This window comes from Salvia splendens, chromosome 4 (genome assembly GCF_004379255.2).
Source record: "Salvia splendens isolate huo1 chromosome 4, SspV2, whole genome shotgun sequence".
NCBI classification, from domain to species: domain Eukaryota; kingdom Viridiplantae; phylum Streptophyta; class Magnoliopsida; order Lamiales; family Lamiaceae; genus Salvia; species Salvia splendens.
The window spans coordinates 40519151-40537689 of NC_056035.1; the positions used below are offsets into that span (position 1 = coordinate 40519151).

The following is an 18539-nucleotide window of genomic DNA, read 5'->3' on the forward strand; positions in this document are numbered from 1 at the left end:
AACCCCCATAATTGAACCCATGAGCCCAATACTTTGCCATTAATGTCAAGGCCTTTTGAATTAGTTGGGCCAGTGTAGAGGGCTTTATGATATCGAATTTAAGGTGTTTATAAATTAAGGGAAATGTGGATGTTGGGCTTGGGTTGGGGCAATGTTTTCCTAATGGATTTCAGACTATTCAACACTTAAAATAAAATTTATTGGAACTTATTCTGACCCATATATTTAGTGGGAGGACTGTTTTTACCAGCAATTTTTAGATTGGATAATAGTTTAGGATTTTGAGAAACTAGGATTTATGTGAATTCTCTTTTCATATGGTCATTCTTATAGGGCATGGACATCACTCACCTTTGACTCATATATACATGTATTGTTAGAAACAAAGATCGATACAATCACAAGAATCTAAACAAATTAAATATATTGACAATAACAAATACTGTAGTGTTTTTTATTATACATACACTCCCTCCTTTTCTTATAAGTGGACATTTTCAATTAGGGGCGAGATTTTTTTACAGACTTTTGTTTCGTGAATTGAATAGACAGAAAATAAAGTACTGATAATAACGTGTCTATTTTAGAAAATATGTTAATTTGTGTGACATATCCAAAAAATATGTTTCACTTGTCGTAGAGTGGGTGAGTAGAATTAAATCTTTAGAGCACCCAGCTCGGTCTCGTCCTAACGGGACAAGCCACGGGAGAGCTCGCGTAGTGGGCGTCGCGTCTCGCACTGAAGGGAAGAGATGGAGGGTTAAATGTGTTGTCTCTTAATTATGTGATGAAGTAAAAAAGTATTGTGGAGCCCTGAATAGTAAATGAAAGAGATGGATAAAAGACAAAGTTATAAATGACCACGATAAAGAGTTGGAATGATAAAATGGAATTAAGTGTCTAATCCTAATTAAAACGTGGTCCTTAGGCCATCCGCAATGGGGCGGACGATAGCACGCCCGATAGCGCGCATCGTCCGTGCCCGCCATCGTCCGCCCCATTGCGGGTGCGTGACATAGGCCGCGGACGATCGTCGCGCCCTATACTAAGGGCGTGGAGTATAGCGCGGACGATGTCCATCGTCCGCGCCATTGTCCGCCCCATTGCGGCCTACGCGGACGATAGGCCATCGGCAGCGCCATCGCCCGCCCCACTGTGGGCTACGCGGACGATGGTCGCGGACGATGGCACACGTTTTTTATTTTCTATTTAAATCTCGTTTCTCATTCATTTGTACATACGAACATATCGACTATCTCTTTACATATTCTCTCTCAACATCCAACCAAAATGAATCTCGGCGACGACACCAATAGTTCTAGTTCGTCTGAGTTCGGTAGTTCGACGTCAGAAGCATTAGATGCAGCCGTTGAAGAGGCCATGGCGGCATGCTATGCGGCAATGCAGCGCGAGGAGGAGGCGGGGCAGCGGCGGCTGAGCAAGTCCATAGGCCTATTTGACATAGGACATATGTCCGACGCGACCACCCGGAAGCTCACAGACGTCTGGTTGAAGACTATTTTTCCGATCGACCACGATGGGGCCTGACTGTTTTCCGCCGCCAGTTTAGAATGTCGCGGTACCTTTTTCTCAGCATTGTTCGGACATTGTCTTCACGTGATGAATACTTCACGTTTCGGGAGGACGGCATCGGTAAACCTGGCCTTACACCATTGCAAAAGTGCACGACTGCTATTCGTCAGTTGGCATACGGCACCACGACGGACCTTTTTGACGAGTACCTCCACTGCGGGGATTCTACAGGCCGCAAGTGTCTGAAGCGCTTTTGTCGGGAGATAGTATAGGCCTATGGCGACACATATTTGCACAAGCCGACTGCCACTGATTGCCAGGGTCTGATGCAGATGCACGAGACGGCGCACGGGTTTCCTGGGATGCTCGGGAGCATCGACTGTATGCACTGGCAGTGGAAGAATTGTCCGACGGCGTGGAGAGGCCAATTCACAAGTGGATACAAGGGCAGCCACCCGACGATGATCCTCGAAGCCGTCGCTGACCATCGACTCTGGATCTGGCATGCTTACTTCGGCGTAGCCGGGTCGAACAACGACATTAACGTCCTCAACTCGTCCACCCTCTTCACCGAGCAATGTAACGGCAACTGCCCGGCCATCGAGTTCACTGCCAACAAACGCCAATACCATATGGGGTACTACTTGGCCGATGACATCTACCCACGGTGGCCAGTTTTCCTAAAGACGATCAGCTGCCCAATTGGTGAGAAGAGGGTTTTATTTGCGCAAAAGCAGGAGTTGGGGCGGTAGGATGTCGAGCGGGCATTTGGTGTGCTCCAATCACGGTGGGAAATTGTGAAAGGGTCGGCTCATTCCTGGTACAAGGAAGTCATCGCCGATGTCATATATGCGTGCATAATCATGCACAACATGATAGTCGAGAATGAAGGCGGAAGCATCACCGATTGAAATGAAGATGACCGTGCATCTAGTTCGTCCGGCACGTCGACCGAGACACTCGATAGAGGGTTACCGTTAGGCTTCAATGAGGTTCTATCTAGACAAGCCTCAATGCACAACCAACAGGATCATGCGCAGCTCATGAGCGACATGATTGAAGAAGTGTGGGCTCGTAACCGCCGTCGCTGAGTTTGCGTTTTTTTAATTCGCATTGTAATGTATTAATTTTTATTAAATGAAATGAAGTTTTTGAAATTCGTATTTTAATTTATTAGTTTTTTTAAATTCGTATGGATTTTGTAAATATTAAAAAAATGATGATGTGGTGCTCCATAGTGTTGCCCACGGTTCCAAAACCGGCGGTTCCGGTTCGGAACCGCCGGTTCCGGTTTATAGGAATTCGGAACCGGAACCGGACCGTGAGGCTATTTCACGGTTCCGGTTCCGGTTCGGAACCGCCGGTTTTCAGACGGTTTACACGGTTCCGGTTCGAAAACCGGCGGTTTCACGGTTCGGTTTTTTTTTCTATGTAATTTGAAATTTGGACTTATACAATAAATTGGAACAAGACAACGGATAATTTAAATTGAAATAAGACGAATATGGTGAAAATGATATCAATTTTATTGAATTTGAATTGTAACGGACAACTATACATTACAATTTACAATACATATACAAGTATACAACATACAACAATGTAATATAATTTACAAGTGTCGTCGGAATGTAAATAAAAAAAACATGAAATGAGGGATAATGGATGAATTTGAATTCAAAATCAAAATTTAAAAAAATTTGAATTTCAGAAAACCTTCGGAACCGCCTGTTTCACTGCCAAAACCGCTGGTTCGGTCAACAAACCGTCTGCCTCGTGTTCCGCATCGGAACCGAAAACCGCCGGTTTTGGCCGACAAAACCGGCTGAAAAAAGCTTCCCCCGCTGCCGCCTCGGTTTTCTCACCGGAACCGTGAAACCGTTGGTTAACCGGTGGTTCCGAACCGTCCGGAACCGCCGGTTCGGTGACGGTTCCGGTTCGAAAAATCTTGAACCGGAACCGGACCGCGGTTCCAAATGCGACGGTTCCGGTTCAAAAAAATTAACACGGTTCCGGTTCGGAACCGGAACCGGAACCAGTGAGCATCTCTAGGGCGCCCCACTGCAGGTGGGGAGGTAGGAGGATAAAACTGATGACGTGACGCGCCTTAGGGCTGCCCACTGCTAATGCCGTTAGATCATTTCAGTGTTTATTTTCCTTTAATTTTGTATCAGTCACGTGATAGATTGCGATGTTAAGTTGTTAAGATACAATTATCATAATGATGATGAGATGAATTATCTTAATTATAGTCATGCTTAGCAATCATGATGTTGTTGCCGCCGACGACCATAACTACCAAATATGATAATGCTACAACAAGTTGATTAAATAATTAAATAGTGACAGCATTTTTTGAAAGTGAAGGCCACGGACGTGGACTTTGAATCTTAATTAATATGTTGTCTAAATTGAAAGGTTAAAACCGATCCTAAACATATGTCTATTTTATGATTTTGGTCCTATATTTTATTTTTTGAATTTTTGCATCCTGAAAATTTCAACTCGGATCACAATTGGTCCTACACTAACAATTCCGTTAATTTTTAAACGGTTTTAAACCGATTTTGACTGATTTTTAAACGGTTTTAACCCGAATGAGACTGTTAAAACCATCAAAATCGGGTTAAAACCGTTTAAAAATTGACGGAATTGTTAGTGTAAGACCAATTGTGATCCGAGTTTAAATGTTCAGGATGCAAAAATTCAACATATAAAGTATAAGACCAAAATCATAAAATAGGTATATGTTCAGGACCACTTTTGACCTTTACTCTGCTCTTAAATTATAATACTACTATACATGTAATCTATTTTTCTTCATTTATTTCTCTATCTTTAACCTCTACAAGTCCTTTAACCTCTCACCATCACTCATCATCTAATTTTTTTATTATTATAATAGTAATATTTTTTCGAATATGTGCGTAAGAGAAAAGGAAAATAGGGGCGTATGTTCCTCACCGCCCCACTAATAATACAATACTACTGTCTTCACATTTTCAACGTTTGTTTCAGATATGGAAATGCTTCAAATTCAGCCAAATCTTGGCTTTTCACTGACCCCACCACACCACCCAAATTATATATCCATGTCTATATACGTGTGTACATATATTTGTAATGATTAGCTAATATTTATGTGTGTGTGTGACATGAGTCGGCAGCTTCCCCATTTTGGTTTAACGTTTTTAAAGATATGTTGTGTGATGTGAGATCGATATATTTGTTAAAGAAGATAGACTGATCTAACATGTTATGTTTTTTGTCCATCTTGGGTATATCTTTGCTCTAACTACATATTTATATAATTACATTGTCCAAATTTAGTAAGACTGTACATTATTTAAATTATTCTACTACTAACTATTTTTTATATGCCCATACCAAATTAAAATTTGATATATTGTTGATACTATAATAATTGAAATTTTGATACATGATATGCTGTCTGTCGTCATTTCATTCCATTATTGATTTCCTATAGTAAATTAAGTAGGGTCACTAATTGTCTAGTTAATTATGAGTCTTGTCCTTTTCTCTATTTGATGGAGTACTTAGTATCCTTATTAATTGATGAATATTTATGTTCAATTTAATTTCACTATTGAGCTTTTTAACAATAAAAAAGTCCAAAACTTTATTCACTTCTTTGAACATACAACCTTTTAAATATGCAAAAATGGCTAAACACAAGAATATCGCTTTACGTCTGCTCAATAATTTATCTATCCTTTTTCAATTATATAAAATGCTCCGAGCAATGGAGTGATAGTAAATAAGCAATTTAGAATAGAAATAACAATAATAACAAAAAAAAATATGTAGAAAAGTAAATATTGTATCTACAACCACCGTAGAAGAAAAACATCACACAAACACAAGAAGATATATAGAAACATCGCCAACCTCTTCAATTATAAGAGAGTGATCTCACAACATCTCCAAATCAAAAGAAAATTTCCAAAACCATTATAATATCGATCTCCGAAGAAGGTGACAATTTGTCACTCAATTTCCAGTCTTTAGTTAATCATTTCTTTGCAGGATCATATCAACAAAATCTTGATAGGTCCCAACACCTTTGTTGTCGACTTTATTATTCATAATAATATTTGCAAAAACCTTGAAATAATCAACTTTTCTTTAAAGTGATTGAGATATCCGTACATGGCAACTAAATTCTGTCTCGCATTACATTCCAAGAATTTCATTAATGCGTTTGTCTAAAAAATATGGAGTATTTTTTTGTTTCTTAATTATTGCCGACTTTCTTCCTAGCTCTAAATTATTGCAAACGTTCTACTCTTTCTTTTTAAGTTCTTTGTCTTTTTCACTTTTTTATCCCAAAGAAGAATATAATCTTGGGCGTAGGCCAACCCCAATACTAATTAAAATGCTCATTTTCCTACTAAGCAAACCAATAATTCCTTATATGATTAAATACTCAAATACATGTATAAATCATGGTAATAAATATGCCCGGTCAATGGATTTTGACCACATAATAAATGTGACGAGACATTTAATTTTGTGAAATTAAATGACATAGCGTCGATCTACATTTTACGTAGATAAATGTAGTATATTCACTTTCTCAAATCCGATTTCCGGTGAGTGAGAAATAGTGGATTAAAGTTGGGCATAATTAGCTTTTAATTAAAGCTTGGAGTTGGAGCTTAGGGAATAATTAACTAGTGTTAATTATCCCACATTGGAGGATTAACACATCTTTTAATGTGTATAAATTAAGTGACTTTATGTTACTTAATAATTATAGTGGACCAAGATGGGTGAAAGAGCCCACACGCGCGCGCCGCCGCCCGCCCGTGCCCGATCTCGGACTTGGATCTTGGCAATTGGTCTTTGGGCTTGGTGCTTGGCCCAAACTATTCTTTTTAGACCACCGCCGAGTCAGCAATCCAAGTGGCTTGACACGTCGTCAAGCGAGGTACAGTCACGGCTGCCACGTGAGAAATCCACACGCTCCACACACAGACGTCGGTTACGAATTGTCATGATGAGCCTTCAATGGCTGGTTGACCCTGCATGGTGGCTTGGCCATACCACTGCATTAGAGCACTACCGGGGCATTAGAGCACTACCGGGGCGTATCTCATCTTGCGGGAAGAGGCCTCCTCGACTCGGCTAATCATACTGGTTTAGTAGTTTCGATTCTACGTTGTACTTTCTAAAGTTCAGTTCCTTCTTTTCCTTTCTTTTGGGTTGTATTACGCCCGGTTCTGTTATCTCTTGTAATCCCCAGAAACCAACAATACACATACCTATACATGAATACCACATGATAACATCAACATTTTTATATTCGGTCATTTAAGAGATCTTACAACCCTCGTGTGCAAGGGCGGAATTAGTAGGCAGGCTTTACGGACTCAAGCCACTACTATTTTTTATCCATGTTGTTATTTTAGAATCGGTGTAAATCACAAAAAAAAATTATTTTGCCCTTTATCAAATTAATATCTAGAAAATTGCAAAATAATTGAGCCATAACCTATATGCATCCATCACTGCTCGTATTTTGATGGTAAGGTTGGGCGACCCCGTCTGACCCCACCTATATCCATTCAGCCACACACACAGGTAGCCCCACCCGGCCACCTACATTCGTCCATGATACCCACGTAACCCACATATATATCGCCCGACCCCATCTACATTCGTTCATGCACACCTATATATACATATATTCGTATGCCGACATAGTACACTAGTTGAACAAGTAGAAGTAAGAAAAAAAAAGAATAAAAATAGTGGACATGAGAAAGAAATTGGACTTTGCAATGGTCTTTGATGGTCCCATTATTAGGACACATACCCCATTAATTTCAACAAACTTTATAAAACCTTTTCAAACCCGCAAACGCTGAAAAAACAGCTCATAATTATTACGGCAATAATTCTCCAAATTAAAAGGGCGCCATAACTTAATTTAATATGTCACATATCTATGCTTTTTTTGCTCCCCTGAGAAAGATACAGCACTGAAAACGATTAGTCCAAAATAGTATTTCTCGGAATCTATCTTTAATTTGGTCGTTGATTGGTCAATTTCAATATTATTGCTATCTAGACTTTATAGAATGATTATTCATATTAAATGAAAAGGATATTGGTTATATATATGTATACAAAGTAGTGGACTCAAATATAATCAAATGCCAAAAGGGTGAGCAAACACAATTTAAAGGTGATATGACCTATCAAATTTTATTTATAGTGCATTAAAAATAGACAATTCAAAATTGTAAAAAATAAGACTTTTTTTTTAAAATAGGAGGAAAGTAATAAAGGATGGAAACAGATTTTAGCAAAGATTGGTTATTTAATTTGTTGACATCCAAATAACTAGCTTCCCAAAGTTAATATGTATGCTAATTACGTTTTGCTGGACATGATAATAACGACAGTTATCTCAATTATATATTTATCTAATGGTTTGTTACTATACAATGGAGAAAAATTGCTTCAAAGAACAATAAAGATATTACTACTATTATCTCAACAAAGTTGATAACATTCCTGAGTCATGTATATATAATTACAAATTACATAAATGTAAGTCATAAAATCTTAGAATGTCACAACTTCTTGTTATTACCCACACAATTCAAGAAAACAAAGATCCATAATGTTTATGAGCAATGACAAAGTGGGAAACAGTCTCACCTCATTTAAGATTATAGTAATGAAATCGAAAACTAAGAGAGCCTAAACTAACAGCTGAATTTCTTGAATTCAATTATAAAAAAGAACTCAAAGATGGGAGCTATGGTCCCTCAATTTCATTGAGATCACACAGTGAAATTAATTTTCAGCAGTAATAAACAAAGTTCACTTGTCACAGATGCTTGTTAATTCTCTCTCTCTAGGGGCTTATGGAATACACCTAACAAAATTTAGAATCTGAAACTTGGCTCGACGTCCATTGCCCACGCGAATTTCGCCAGTAGAGACTTGTTAAATATCTGCACCAAACGAAACGAAACAAAACCCACCATTATTAACGCATAAGATGAAAAATAGCTCTATGTCAGCAGTGCCAAGCTCACCTTCTCGATAGGAACTTCGTGGCGTTTGCACCATGCAACAGTGATCCTAGGATCAAGATAGTTGATCTTTGACGTTCCCAATGCTACAGTCTTTAGATCCTCTTTCGTATCCTTATCTCTTTCCATTTTTTCAATCTTTGCTAATGTTTGAGATATCTTTTTCTCCAATCTGTACAGCAGTAACATCATAAGATACATGTAGATAACTAATCTGGATAACTCGCCCACCAAACAAGTGAGTTACTTACGCATCAGGATTTAGATTCCTCTTCGTCTTCCCATCAGAACCCTTCAAGGGGGGCTTCCCCTTTTTGGCCCTAGCCAAATCTGTCCTCAATTCTTCCAAAACGTTCTGAAAAAAGTATAAAGAGTAAGGCATGCTAGCAACTGAGTAAAATATAAATTCGAGCATGCACCAGAAGGCAAAACAAGAAGGGAAAAAAAGGGACACCATCCAAAATTCCAAACACAGGAAGCCAAATCCAGAGATGCAGCCTCAGTTATAGATTGATCGCATTACCTTTAGTTCGTCTATCTTTTCATTCAAGCGAGTCATCTGTGCGCTGTGGGACTTCGAGACAGTCCGTTGATGATTACAAATGATGGCAACCTGAGTAAGAAATGTAGAAAATTAGACAATGAATAGAAGTTCACCAAAAAGGATCATCGGAATTGACAGCCTTGCCTCCTTGTTTGCGTGGTTATAAACAACAATTTTCTCGGCAACTTCTCCACCTTTTGTTTCCTTGCTCAACTGTATGAAAGGGATCCATGCATTAAGTTATTACCATGTATAAAGAGAAGAATTCAGTATTAAGTACAAACATAGGCTGAGGTTTCATTACACATGAATCAAGCAATATAAAACTAGACACCATCAGCTTTTTTAAGGTAATGCTATTACTTTTTCAGTAAATTTTTTGGCTAGAACTCAAAATGACTTGAATGTTTTGAAAATTCTTGAACACAGATATTTTAGTACAATAATATCTTTTAGGTCACTCAAAAGAATCGTCTGCCCTTATTTCACTTGAGACCCATTCCCATGCCCGCAGCATGGGCAGGAGAATAACTAGACTTGCTACACATAAACGATACTTCTCAATGAACAAATATTCCACAGAAAGAAGTCTCAAATTCTGTATCTTACCATGTCATCCAATGTAATAGATGCATTGTATGTACGGAAGACCTTAGCAGTGAGACCAGGCATCAATTCCTTTAGATGAGCATTCAGTTTACTAGTATCAAGTTTGTCAAATATATCATCTCCGCCTTTTTTCTCTGGACATGACACAATATACATGTAAGTATATACCAATAAGAAACCAGAATGACATGCATATTATTGTAGTGCATCGGTTACTGACTATTTCGAAACTCTTGGATTGCCCTGAAAACAGCAACTTCAACCTCGACTTCATTCTGATACCTTATAGAATCTTTACCAAGGAAATCAAACTGCACGTATAGGACTTCACTTTGTTAATTCAACTTCAAACTTTGAGGTTGAGATAGTAAGCATTCCAGCGTTAATATAAAACAGTTATATCAAAGACGAAATTATTGGACCTTCAAGATATTTGGAGGCACTGGTTCCACATTTTCAACTTTTAACGTACAGCAACCTACTGTATCAGCTTCATCATCATCCTACAATGAAAAAGATATTAAAAACTGTATAATCCTCAATTAAAAAGCATGCAGGAATTCCAGAAAGTCAGTGCAAAGCTTGAACATAACAAAAGACATCATGACAAGACAGAAATTTAAAGAATGATAAAACAGAAGAACCTCTTGCACTTATACCTTCTCATTGCCTGCCCTAAGAGCTAGTTTGTCAATAAGATACGTAGCTACTGCTATCTGCTTCTTAGTAGGGTCTTTGCTTGTAAAGTCTTTGGTATATGCTGCTCGGATACCTTGTATATAGTCCTTCATTCGAACACAACATGCAAACAATTAGTACAACAATCTTCACAACCAACACAAATGACAGTAAGAAATTGGAGTATAAGTTTATCTGAATAACCTTTAATAGCCTGGCCTTCTCGTACTTCTCTTTGTCACTTTGTCCTTTCAAGGTACTACTTGCGGCAAGAAAAACATATTTGAATTCCTTCGGATTAATGGGGTCATTCCAAAAGGCCAACCATGTCACTGTGTTGTCATGCCTTATCTCTTTCCAGCTGCCGGTCACGAAGTTCATAGAGTATTAATTTTAGAAACATTCACACTTGAAGCTGAAACACTGTTCATTCTTTGTGGTATTTTGAGAAAAAGGAGTCATGGGAAGAACCTTTGTCCAGGGATAGGGCACTCAGGAATTGGAGCATCCTTTCCAATATTGATAGTTATGTCACTTGGTTGAATTCGTCTTTTCAGCTTCCCCATCTGTATTGACCATCAATTAAAAAAAATTCAGTAAAAGCTTAAATTTCTACGTTCAACAATGTTTTATTGCTAGAAGGAAGACTTCTATGCACCTTTGGGTGCTCACCCCGGCCGCGGAACAATCCAGGTGGTTCAACTCTAAAGTTTCCAACCTGTAAATGGCACATGAAATCAGCTCCGTATCAAAAGATGAGCACATAATGGCAGGAAACCAATCTTTTCCTAGCAATTTAGATCCAGAGAACTAATTTTACAATGATTAACTTCCCATATAACATGAATAAAAATTTCAGAAGCTGCATTAGCAAAAATTTAATTTCATAATACTGACAATCTTTAATTTCAAGGAATAGCTATAGTTGTAATCCAGTAGAAAAATAAAATAGTCATGCAATATGTTCAACGTTTCTTATTCCAACAGTATGGCAACAGTGAGAGTTAAGGAATCATTAAGAAGATTCTACAGCCTCCAGTCAGCATGGTTGTATTTGTATGGGTTGCTAAGAGATTCACAAATCACAAGAAACAAACGACACATGCAAAGAGTTCTAGTATATTTCATGAAGAATGAAAATGAATGGTTAGTTCTACACCTGCAACATCTAAGTATTGATGCATCCAAGGAAACAAGCACATTTGCTATTTCATCTCATAAAGGTTGTGACAAAGTGTCTTTCTAATTTTTGATTGACCACATTATAATAGTAGAAACAAGCCCATTTTCCCTTCTTCCTTTGAGTATTCGACTTTTTAGTGAACTACAAAAAAGTACAAGAAGGGATCAAGCTGAAAGTCGCACCTCAGCTTCTACTCCTTGATATTTGGATAATGTTGAAAGAGAAAAGCATAGATCTTTAACTATTTGTGATATGAAGGTTGGAAAGAGAGCGAGCATAGATCAAGAAGACAATTATACCTTCTCTTTCACACCATCAAGAATGGCCCACATATATTTTTCCTCTTGCTGAAGTTTCTCCTCCTTCAAAGCTTTCTTCTCCTGCCCAGCGTAAATGAAAGATAAGTGATGAAGACATTCACATATGAAGAGGTAATTAGTTACATTTGAGCCACACACACAGAGCCCTATGGCAGGGAACTTATAAACAGGTTGATTTCATTCTCCTTTTATTTCAGACTTTCAGTTAACAATTTCATTAGATTCTCAGGTTCCCGCGGCTTCTGGTCCTAATGCTATTAACTGAAAAATTACCTACTAAACAAAGTAACACTTGACAGAACGAGATTGCTAGCACATGATCATGATGAGACATCACATCATTTACAGTGTCAAGCTTGAAGGAAATCAATATTTTTCACCACAAACAATCACATTTACTACATGCTGAAAACTGAACAAGGGGCAAGAACCTAGCAAAAATCATTTATCTAATATTATCCTGAGCTTATAACACAACTACACCATGTGGAAATCTTGACCAAAAAGACTCGCCCATTCTTTCAATATGACAGTCTTAAGTACACCTACAAATATCTTCATTTGAAACATCAACTGAACACCAAAAAAAAAGATCAAGAACCTAACATGATCATGTAAAGTTTCATCTTGCTTTAAATGTGTTATTTTCTTTGTAGAAAAGAAATTTGTATAAACAGTTATATTAAGGAAGAGATAACAAGCGAATGACACTGTTTGTGGCGGCCAAGTTAATAGCACATTAGACACGAATATCAAGAAACAAATAAAGCATAGAACCAGGTAGGCTTGATATTGACTACATCACATGACAGAAGAAATCTTCAAAAGGTAACCAAGCACACCTCCGTTGTCATCTGTTTCTTTTTCTCCTTTTCACTCAGATGCCAATCATATATTGGAGTGAAATCACAGTGTTCTAAGCTCTGAATAATGTGATTTTTCCCCAAAATCTTCCGCCAGTCATCCATGAAGTTCTCTTTGAACTTAGGCTTATCCATATACTCAGTACCAAGCATCACCGCAAACATTGTTGCCACCTTCAAGTAGAAGAAATGAAGATTTCGATATAATTCCAAACAATATAATCAACTCTACAAGTAACAATTACAGGGGGAGGGGTGCCATAAGCATAGATGCACCAAATAGATGTGTGAGTGGGTAAAAGAGAGAGAGAGCATCACCTCTTCCTGTTCTGAAGTTAAGTCAACAGGCTTCCCTTTATAGAGCATCTTGACACCATGAGGCTTGTATGGTGGCGGAAAAATCACACCATTATGGACCAAAGTGGTCCACTTCTGCCCATCACCAGAACTAGGATGAACCTTTGATGACTCAGAATACTTTGAGTTTTTAATGAACTTTTTTGGTTTTTGATTAAACTTTGATATTGGAGTTGTAGGTTTAGTAAATTTTTTGACTTGTGCTGATTTCTTCTCCGCAACAGCTGTCTTCTTTATTCTCTGTGATATGGGAATATGATCTTCCTCATCTTCTTCCTCCATTTCAGCTTTAACGGACGATTCTTTATTTTTATGAAGTGTAGATGTCTCACTTAGTTTAGGCCTTTTTAAAGATGAATCCGTAGGTTTTTCACTATCTACATTTCTCTTCTTCAAAACAGCGGAAGGTTTCCTATCCGTTGATGCTGAACCATTTTGTCCACATTCGGCCAACAAAGGTTTTTTATCACTAGTAGAAAACCTGTTGGTTGAACCCCCAGCAACAGCCTTCACTCGAAACTTAGAAGACAAAGGTATTTCATCATCTGAATCTTCTGATTTGGGGATCTTTGAAGTTTGACCAAAATTTGAAACATTGGCACCTTTGTTGGCATTTCCAGAGTTGAACTTTGATCGCCCAGCATGAAGCCTGGCACTAAGTGGTTTATCATCTTCAGAATCTTCTGATTCCTCCTTTGGTCTACTAGTGGATTCATTCAAAGAATTCTCACCTTTAATCTGACGCTTTTCGGAGTTTAACTCACCGGCCTTTGAAGTGGAAGGTTTAAAATCCACGATTGTAGGCTTTAATGCCAATCCCTTGGTAGGAGAATTAGATAATTTTGGGCTCATCAGAGGAGATCTATCAGGAGGTGTCCTGGAAGAAGGGACCATCTTACTCCTTTGAACAAAGTTATTCTGACCATTTTGTGGGCGTGCATATGATGCAGGCGACCTCCCTAGCTGTTGATCATGTTTCTGAGGTATTGATTTTTTAATTTCCGAGTTTGATTGGTTTGGCTTTGAAGAAGAGCTACTCCTCTTGAAAACTAACGGTACATCATCGTCATCCATATCATCCGCCATTACCTTTTGCTTGTTACATGCCTCAACAGCCATTAGTGGCTATTACCTATGAATACACCAATGCTATTGTTAACAGCTATATAGCAATTCTCCAGATCATTTATGTACACTAATAAATTTTAACAGAAGTGGAAATTAGACTTGCAATTTTACAGTTCAACCTACGAAGCAAGTGGTTTTAAGTTAAAGCCATGAGTAAAACTGAAAAGTTGCTTCTTTGTGAAAATTTCATTCTTATTCCACTGATGAATGCTACATAAAAGTTTAATCTCTCAACTTAAGCACGCAGATACATTGGTCTAAGAAATAACTTATTCGACAAAAATGGCTCTTTGTCAATGTTTCGGAAGAAAAAATTACATTTGCAACTCGCAAACAACCAGCAATTACAAGATGCACCATAAATTTGAAAAATAACTGGATGCGCATGTACTTTTAGATTCAGTATAGATAAACATTAGCTTATCTCTTCAAAGTAGTTTGGTTCGTTCCATATATGTAATTTATCTAAAGTTATACATGTAATGCTGAAGGATAAAATCAAGTCAACTGATCACTAGTCTTGCTGCAAATGGAGTCAAGGTTAGCAATTCAAATTTATAATGTCTTGCGAGTAAATGTATCCCCAAGTGAATGAATTAGATATTAAGACAAAAAAGAACCTCAAACATTTTTTCACCAAAACTTAACTTTTTCGATCCACAACCACCATCTCACCCAAACCCGACCCGAAATCCTCAGCCTCCAAAGCATTAAGGGAAAACTTACTTTAGATGAAGGATTAGAATGTCGATACGTGTGAATATTACAAGGATTATAGTATGATAAAACAAGCTTAAAATAAATCAATCCATTATAGTGTGTGGGGAATCAGCTTATATTTATATATCTATCCATCCCATCCATGAAAGTAAATACCCTCTAACTGGATAGAAAGACCCTATGTGTGATCTTAAATTTTAGGCATACGCACATCTCAATCTATAATAACTGTTCTAGACGACTAGACGAGGAAAGAATCCAACTCTTCCATAATGACAGGTATGTGGTTCTGTCTTGCCTCAGATGATCAGCGTGTTAAGATAGTAGACATTTTGGTTAACTGATTCTACATTAACTTGGGTCTAGCAGCCCCAATTTCAGCAATATGGTTTTTCCCTAGTTAACAGAAATGCAATACCCGCATTACCTAGAAAATGAAGGAAGTGTTATCACCTGAATTAAGCAAAACTGATAATTGTCGACTAAAATCACCATTAAGAACCAGCTCTCTAATACGAAAATGCATTTTCAATGAAAGAAACATTTCAATTAACTTTCAATCCAGCTATTACATTCCTAGCTCACCATCCAACAATCAATTACATGCATATACACCATAACAATGAGTCAATGACAACGCCCCCAAACGGAACCATCATACGCCAAAATCCCTAATGCCAAAACGGTAAATTAGACTATATCCCACAAAATAATCAACAATCAGCATGATAAACATCAAATAGCTAACTTTTCCAACGAAACGAATCACCCAGAGTGAACCAAAATTAGAAATTGAGTTTCTACCTTCCCCAAATTCGGAGACGCGCCCAATCAGTATTTTGTAACGGAATTCAAATTGTATAAGGGGCGCTTATTCTCGAGGCGCACGAGTCTTGAAAAAAAACGACGGCGGAGGCAGGGCGGCGAATTTGCCGGCGGCGAGAAGACTCCGGTGAGCCGGAGGTGGGAAACGAGGGTATGGCGAGTGAGGGGAATGGATGCGGCGTGAGGTGTTTACTGTTAAGAGGCATACAATTTCCAATTTCCTTCTATTTTAATTTTTCTTTTTTTTTCTATTGTGATTTCTGGGTTTGGTTTACGGGTCCCGACCCGTGTAATTCGACGGGTTTGACTGATTGAAGTCAGATAATATCGAAATTTTATCCATCCACTTTATCCAATTTTATTTAATTAAATACAGTGTTAATGTTCTCTTTTATTTTAAATCGTTTGTTTGGTACATTAAATAGTTGGTGCAAGTAAAACAATACGTTAATTTAAACTATAAAATTTATAAATGAAAAAACAGAAAAAAAAAATGGCCAAAAAAAGATTTGGAAAGATGACCGAGATGGGTTTTATATGAATGCAGTGCATGATTTTATGTGTGCAGTGTGTGTCACCTGTAGTGTAGAAAAGAAATAGAAAAAAAACATATAATCAAATAATTAGAAATTCAAATGTTTTTTTGGTATCAAATAATTACTTTTCAATAGAAGCTTTATTTCCTACTCCCAAGTCTTATTTTTATAGTGCCAAAATATTCGATTTTATCTCAGCGTTTTAAAATATTTGGGAGTGGTACTTTTTCGCAATTACCTTAAAGTCAATTTTTATATATATGTACTAAAATGGGACAGTGTATAAATTTAGATATATATAATTATATTACTGCAGTATATAATCGAAATATAGTTCCTAAATGATGTTTGAAAGTTGAAACTATTTCATAAATTTATAAAGACAGACACTCCTAAAAGAGAAAAGGTGAAATCTTCACTTTAGATAAAGCCCATCTATAGTCCACTTCGTTTTCTTCTTTCTTGGGCCCACAGCTACAATTAAGCCCAATTATATTTTACTAATCATGCTTAAACTAGTTTGCCCCATAATTCTGCTTATTTTGGTAAACTTATAAGTCTTTCACACGTGCATGATTAATCTTTATTCATTTCATCAATACTAGGCAAGCAAAATTTTAATTGTTGAAAACGTGATTCAATTCTTAGATCAAACATCATATAAAATATATCAAAATGTAATAAAATTTATTGCCACCTGAGTATCACTATAGTTATTTATTATGTAAAAAGATATTGCGTCTCCTTTCTTCCTTTCCATCTTTTTTACCATATGTTTTATGTTATGTCGTTTTCGTCACCATCAATTCTCCTATTTAACTGTTTTTTTTTCTTGCTTATAATTCCTGTTATATGATTTTGCTTCTCTTTCTCGTTAGAATTTCCCTTTTTTACATGTGTAGCATATACACATAAGCAAAATTTTTTAATTAATTCCTTATAATTAAGGTGTGAATGGAATGGTGTTAGAGACTAGATAAGAGGTCAAAAGTAAATAACGACCCCAATTATCGATTATATACGTGTGATTGAAATGTGAACTCATAGATTAAAGAGCCCATGTACCTTTATCAATGACAAAAATAAGACTTTTAACAAATTGGTTGTTCATTCTAAATTAATAAAGCCTAAGCTCGACGATTGGATGATTGCGTGATGTCCTTTAAAGAATCATTACATTAAACCACACAATAAAAAAAGACCATACTTGAAAATTCCAAGTTCTAACTAATCTAGTACTCCCTCCGTCCCGGACCACTCGCACATTTCCTTTTCGGCAAGGAGATTAAGGAATGAGTGTATAGCAAAGTCAACAATTGCGGCTGTAGGTGATAATTTTTACTAAAAATGGAAAGAGTGCAAATAACTTGGGACGCCCAGAAAGAAAATAAGTGCAAGTAGTCCGGGACAAAGTAGTTTGCATGAAAAATCCCTCCAAAAACATACTTTTCCTGCCCAATATAAAGCATTTCCATGCTAAAAACACTTCAACTACCTAAGAACGAGGTGTCGGGTGTCTAATGTTTTTCTAATGGACGACAGTTGAATAATAGAAGTTGGGACCAGTGGTAACTCTAATGGATAAATTTAATGGTGTATTTCAGCCTCATGGACTGCTTGTGGGATCATTCGACTCCAACTCCACCTAGATCTGTCATTGACAACGAACTCTGTTTTACTTTGAGACTTTTCAAATGGAGTATGCAATTTGACAGCTTATGTATTAGAAGGGGTGGAATGTTTTCCTTTTATATTATTTATATTTTATTTTGTTAATACGGGTTGTTGGTTTAATTTGGATGTAACTCGGGACTCTATAAACTAACGAAAGCCATCAATTAAAATATGGCAATTTAGAACGCAATATATATGATCCATTGACGAAGACAACTTGCAATTTCAAGAGAACAACAAAGGAATTGCATTTATTAATACACATGTGTATTTTGTATATATGTGTGTGTCACTATGCTTGTAAGTCTTGCATCAACCTAAGAGTTAAGGCAGCCATATAATTTAATTATCTTCTCCAATAATAAATAATCTTGTTGCTATTGTTGTGGTCACAAACAAGAAGATAAAATCTTATGGAACTGAGAACCTAGTGTATAGTGGCAAACATCATTAAAATATCTTGATGCCTATGAAGATTATCTTTGTCAATAATCCATCG

The 18539-nt window shown here is 37.1% G+C and overlaps 1 protein-coding gene across 2 annotated transcripts; it reads right to left on the minus strand.

Moving 5' to 3' along the window:
* Positions 1-8299: 8299 nt before the first annotated feature.
* LOC121800089 (DNA topoisomerase 1 alpha-like) lies at positions 8300-16042 on the minus strand. Of its 2 annotated transcripts, XM_042199649.1 has the most exons (17): positions 15810-16042; positions 15591-15676; positions 13119-14289; positions 12780-12974; positions 11917-11997; positions 11093-11152; positions 10906-11000; positions 10639-10795; positions 10416-10541; positions 10179-10259; positions 9977-10067; positions 9757-9890; positions 9292-9360; positions 9127-9216; positions 8855-8958; positions 8607-8775; positions 8300-8522 (listed from the first exon to the last, which is right to left on the minus strand). In XM_042199649.1, exons 3-17 carry the CDS (start codon positions 14274-14276, stop codon positions 8454-8456), a joined length of 2679 nt encoding a protein of 892 aa, XP_042055583.1. In that variant the 5' UTR covers positions 14277-14289; positions 15591-15676; positions 15810-16042; the 3' UTR covers positions 8300-8453. The 2 variants fall into 2 exon arrangements, with proteins under 2 accessions (XP_042055583.1, XP_042055582.1); XM_042199648.1 differs by lacking the exon at positions 15591-15676.
* Positions 16043-18539: the final 2497 nt, after the last annotated feature.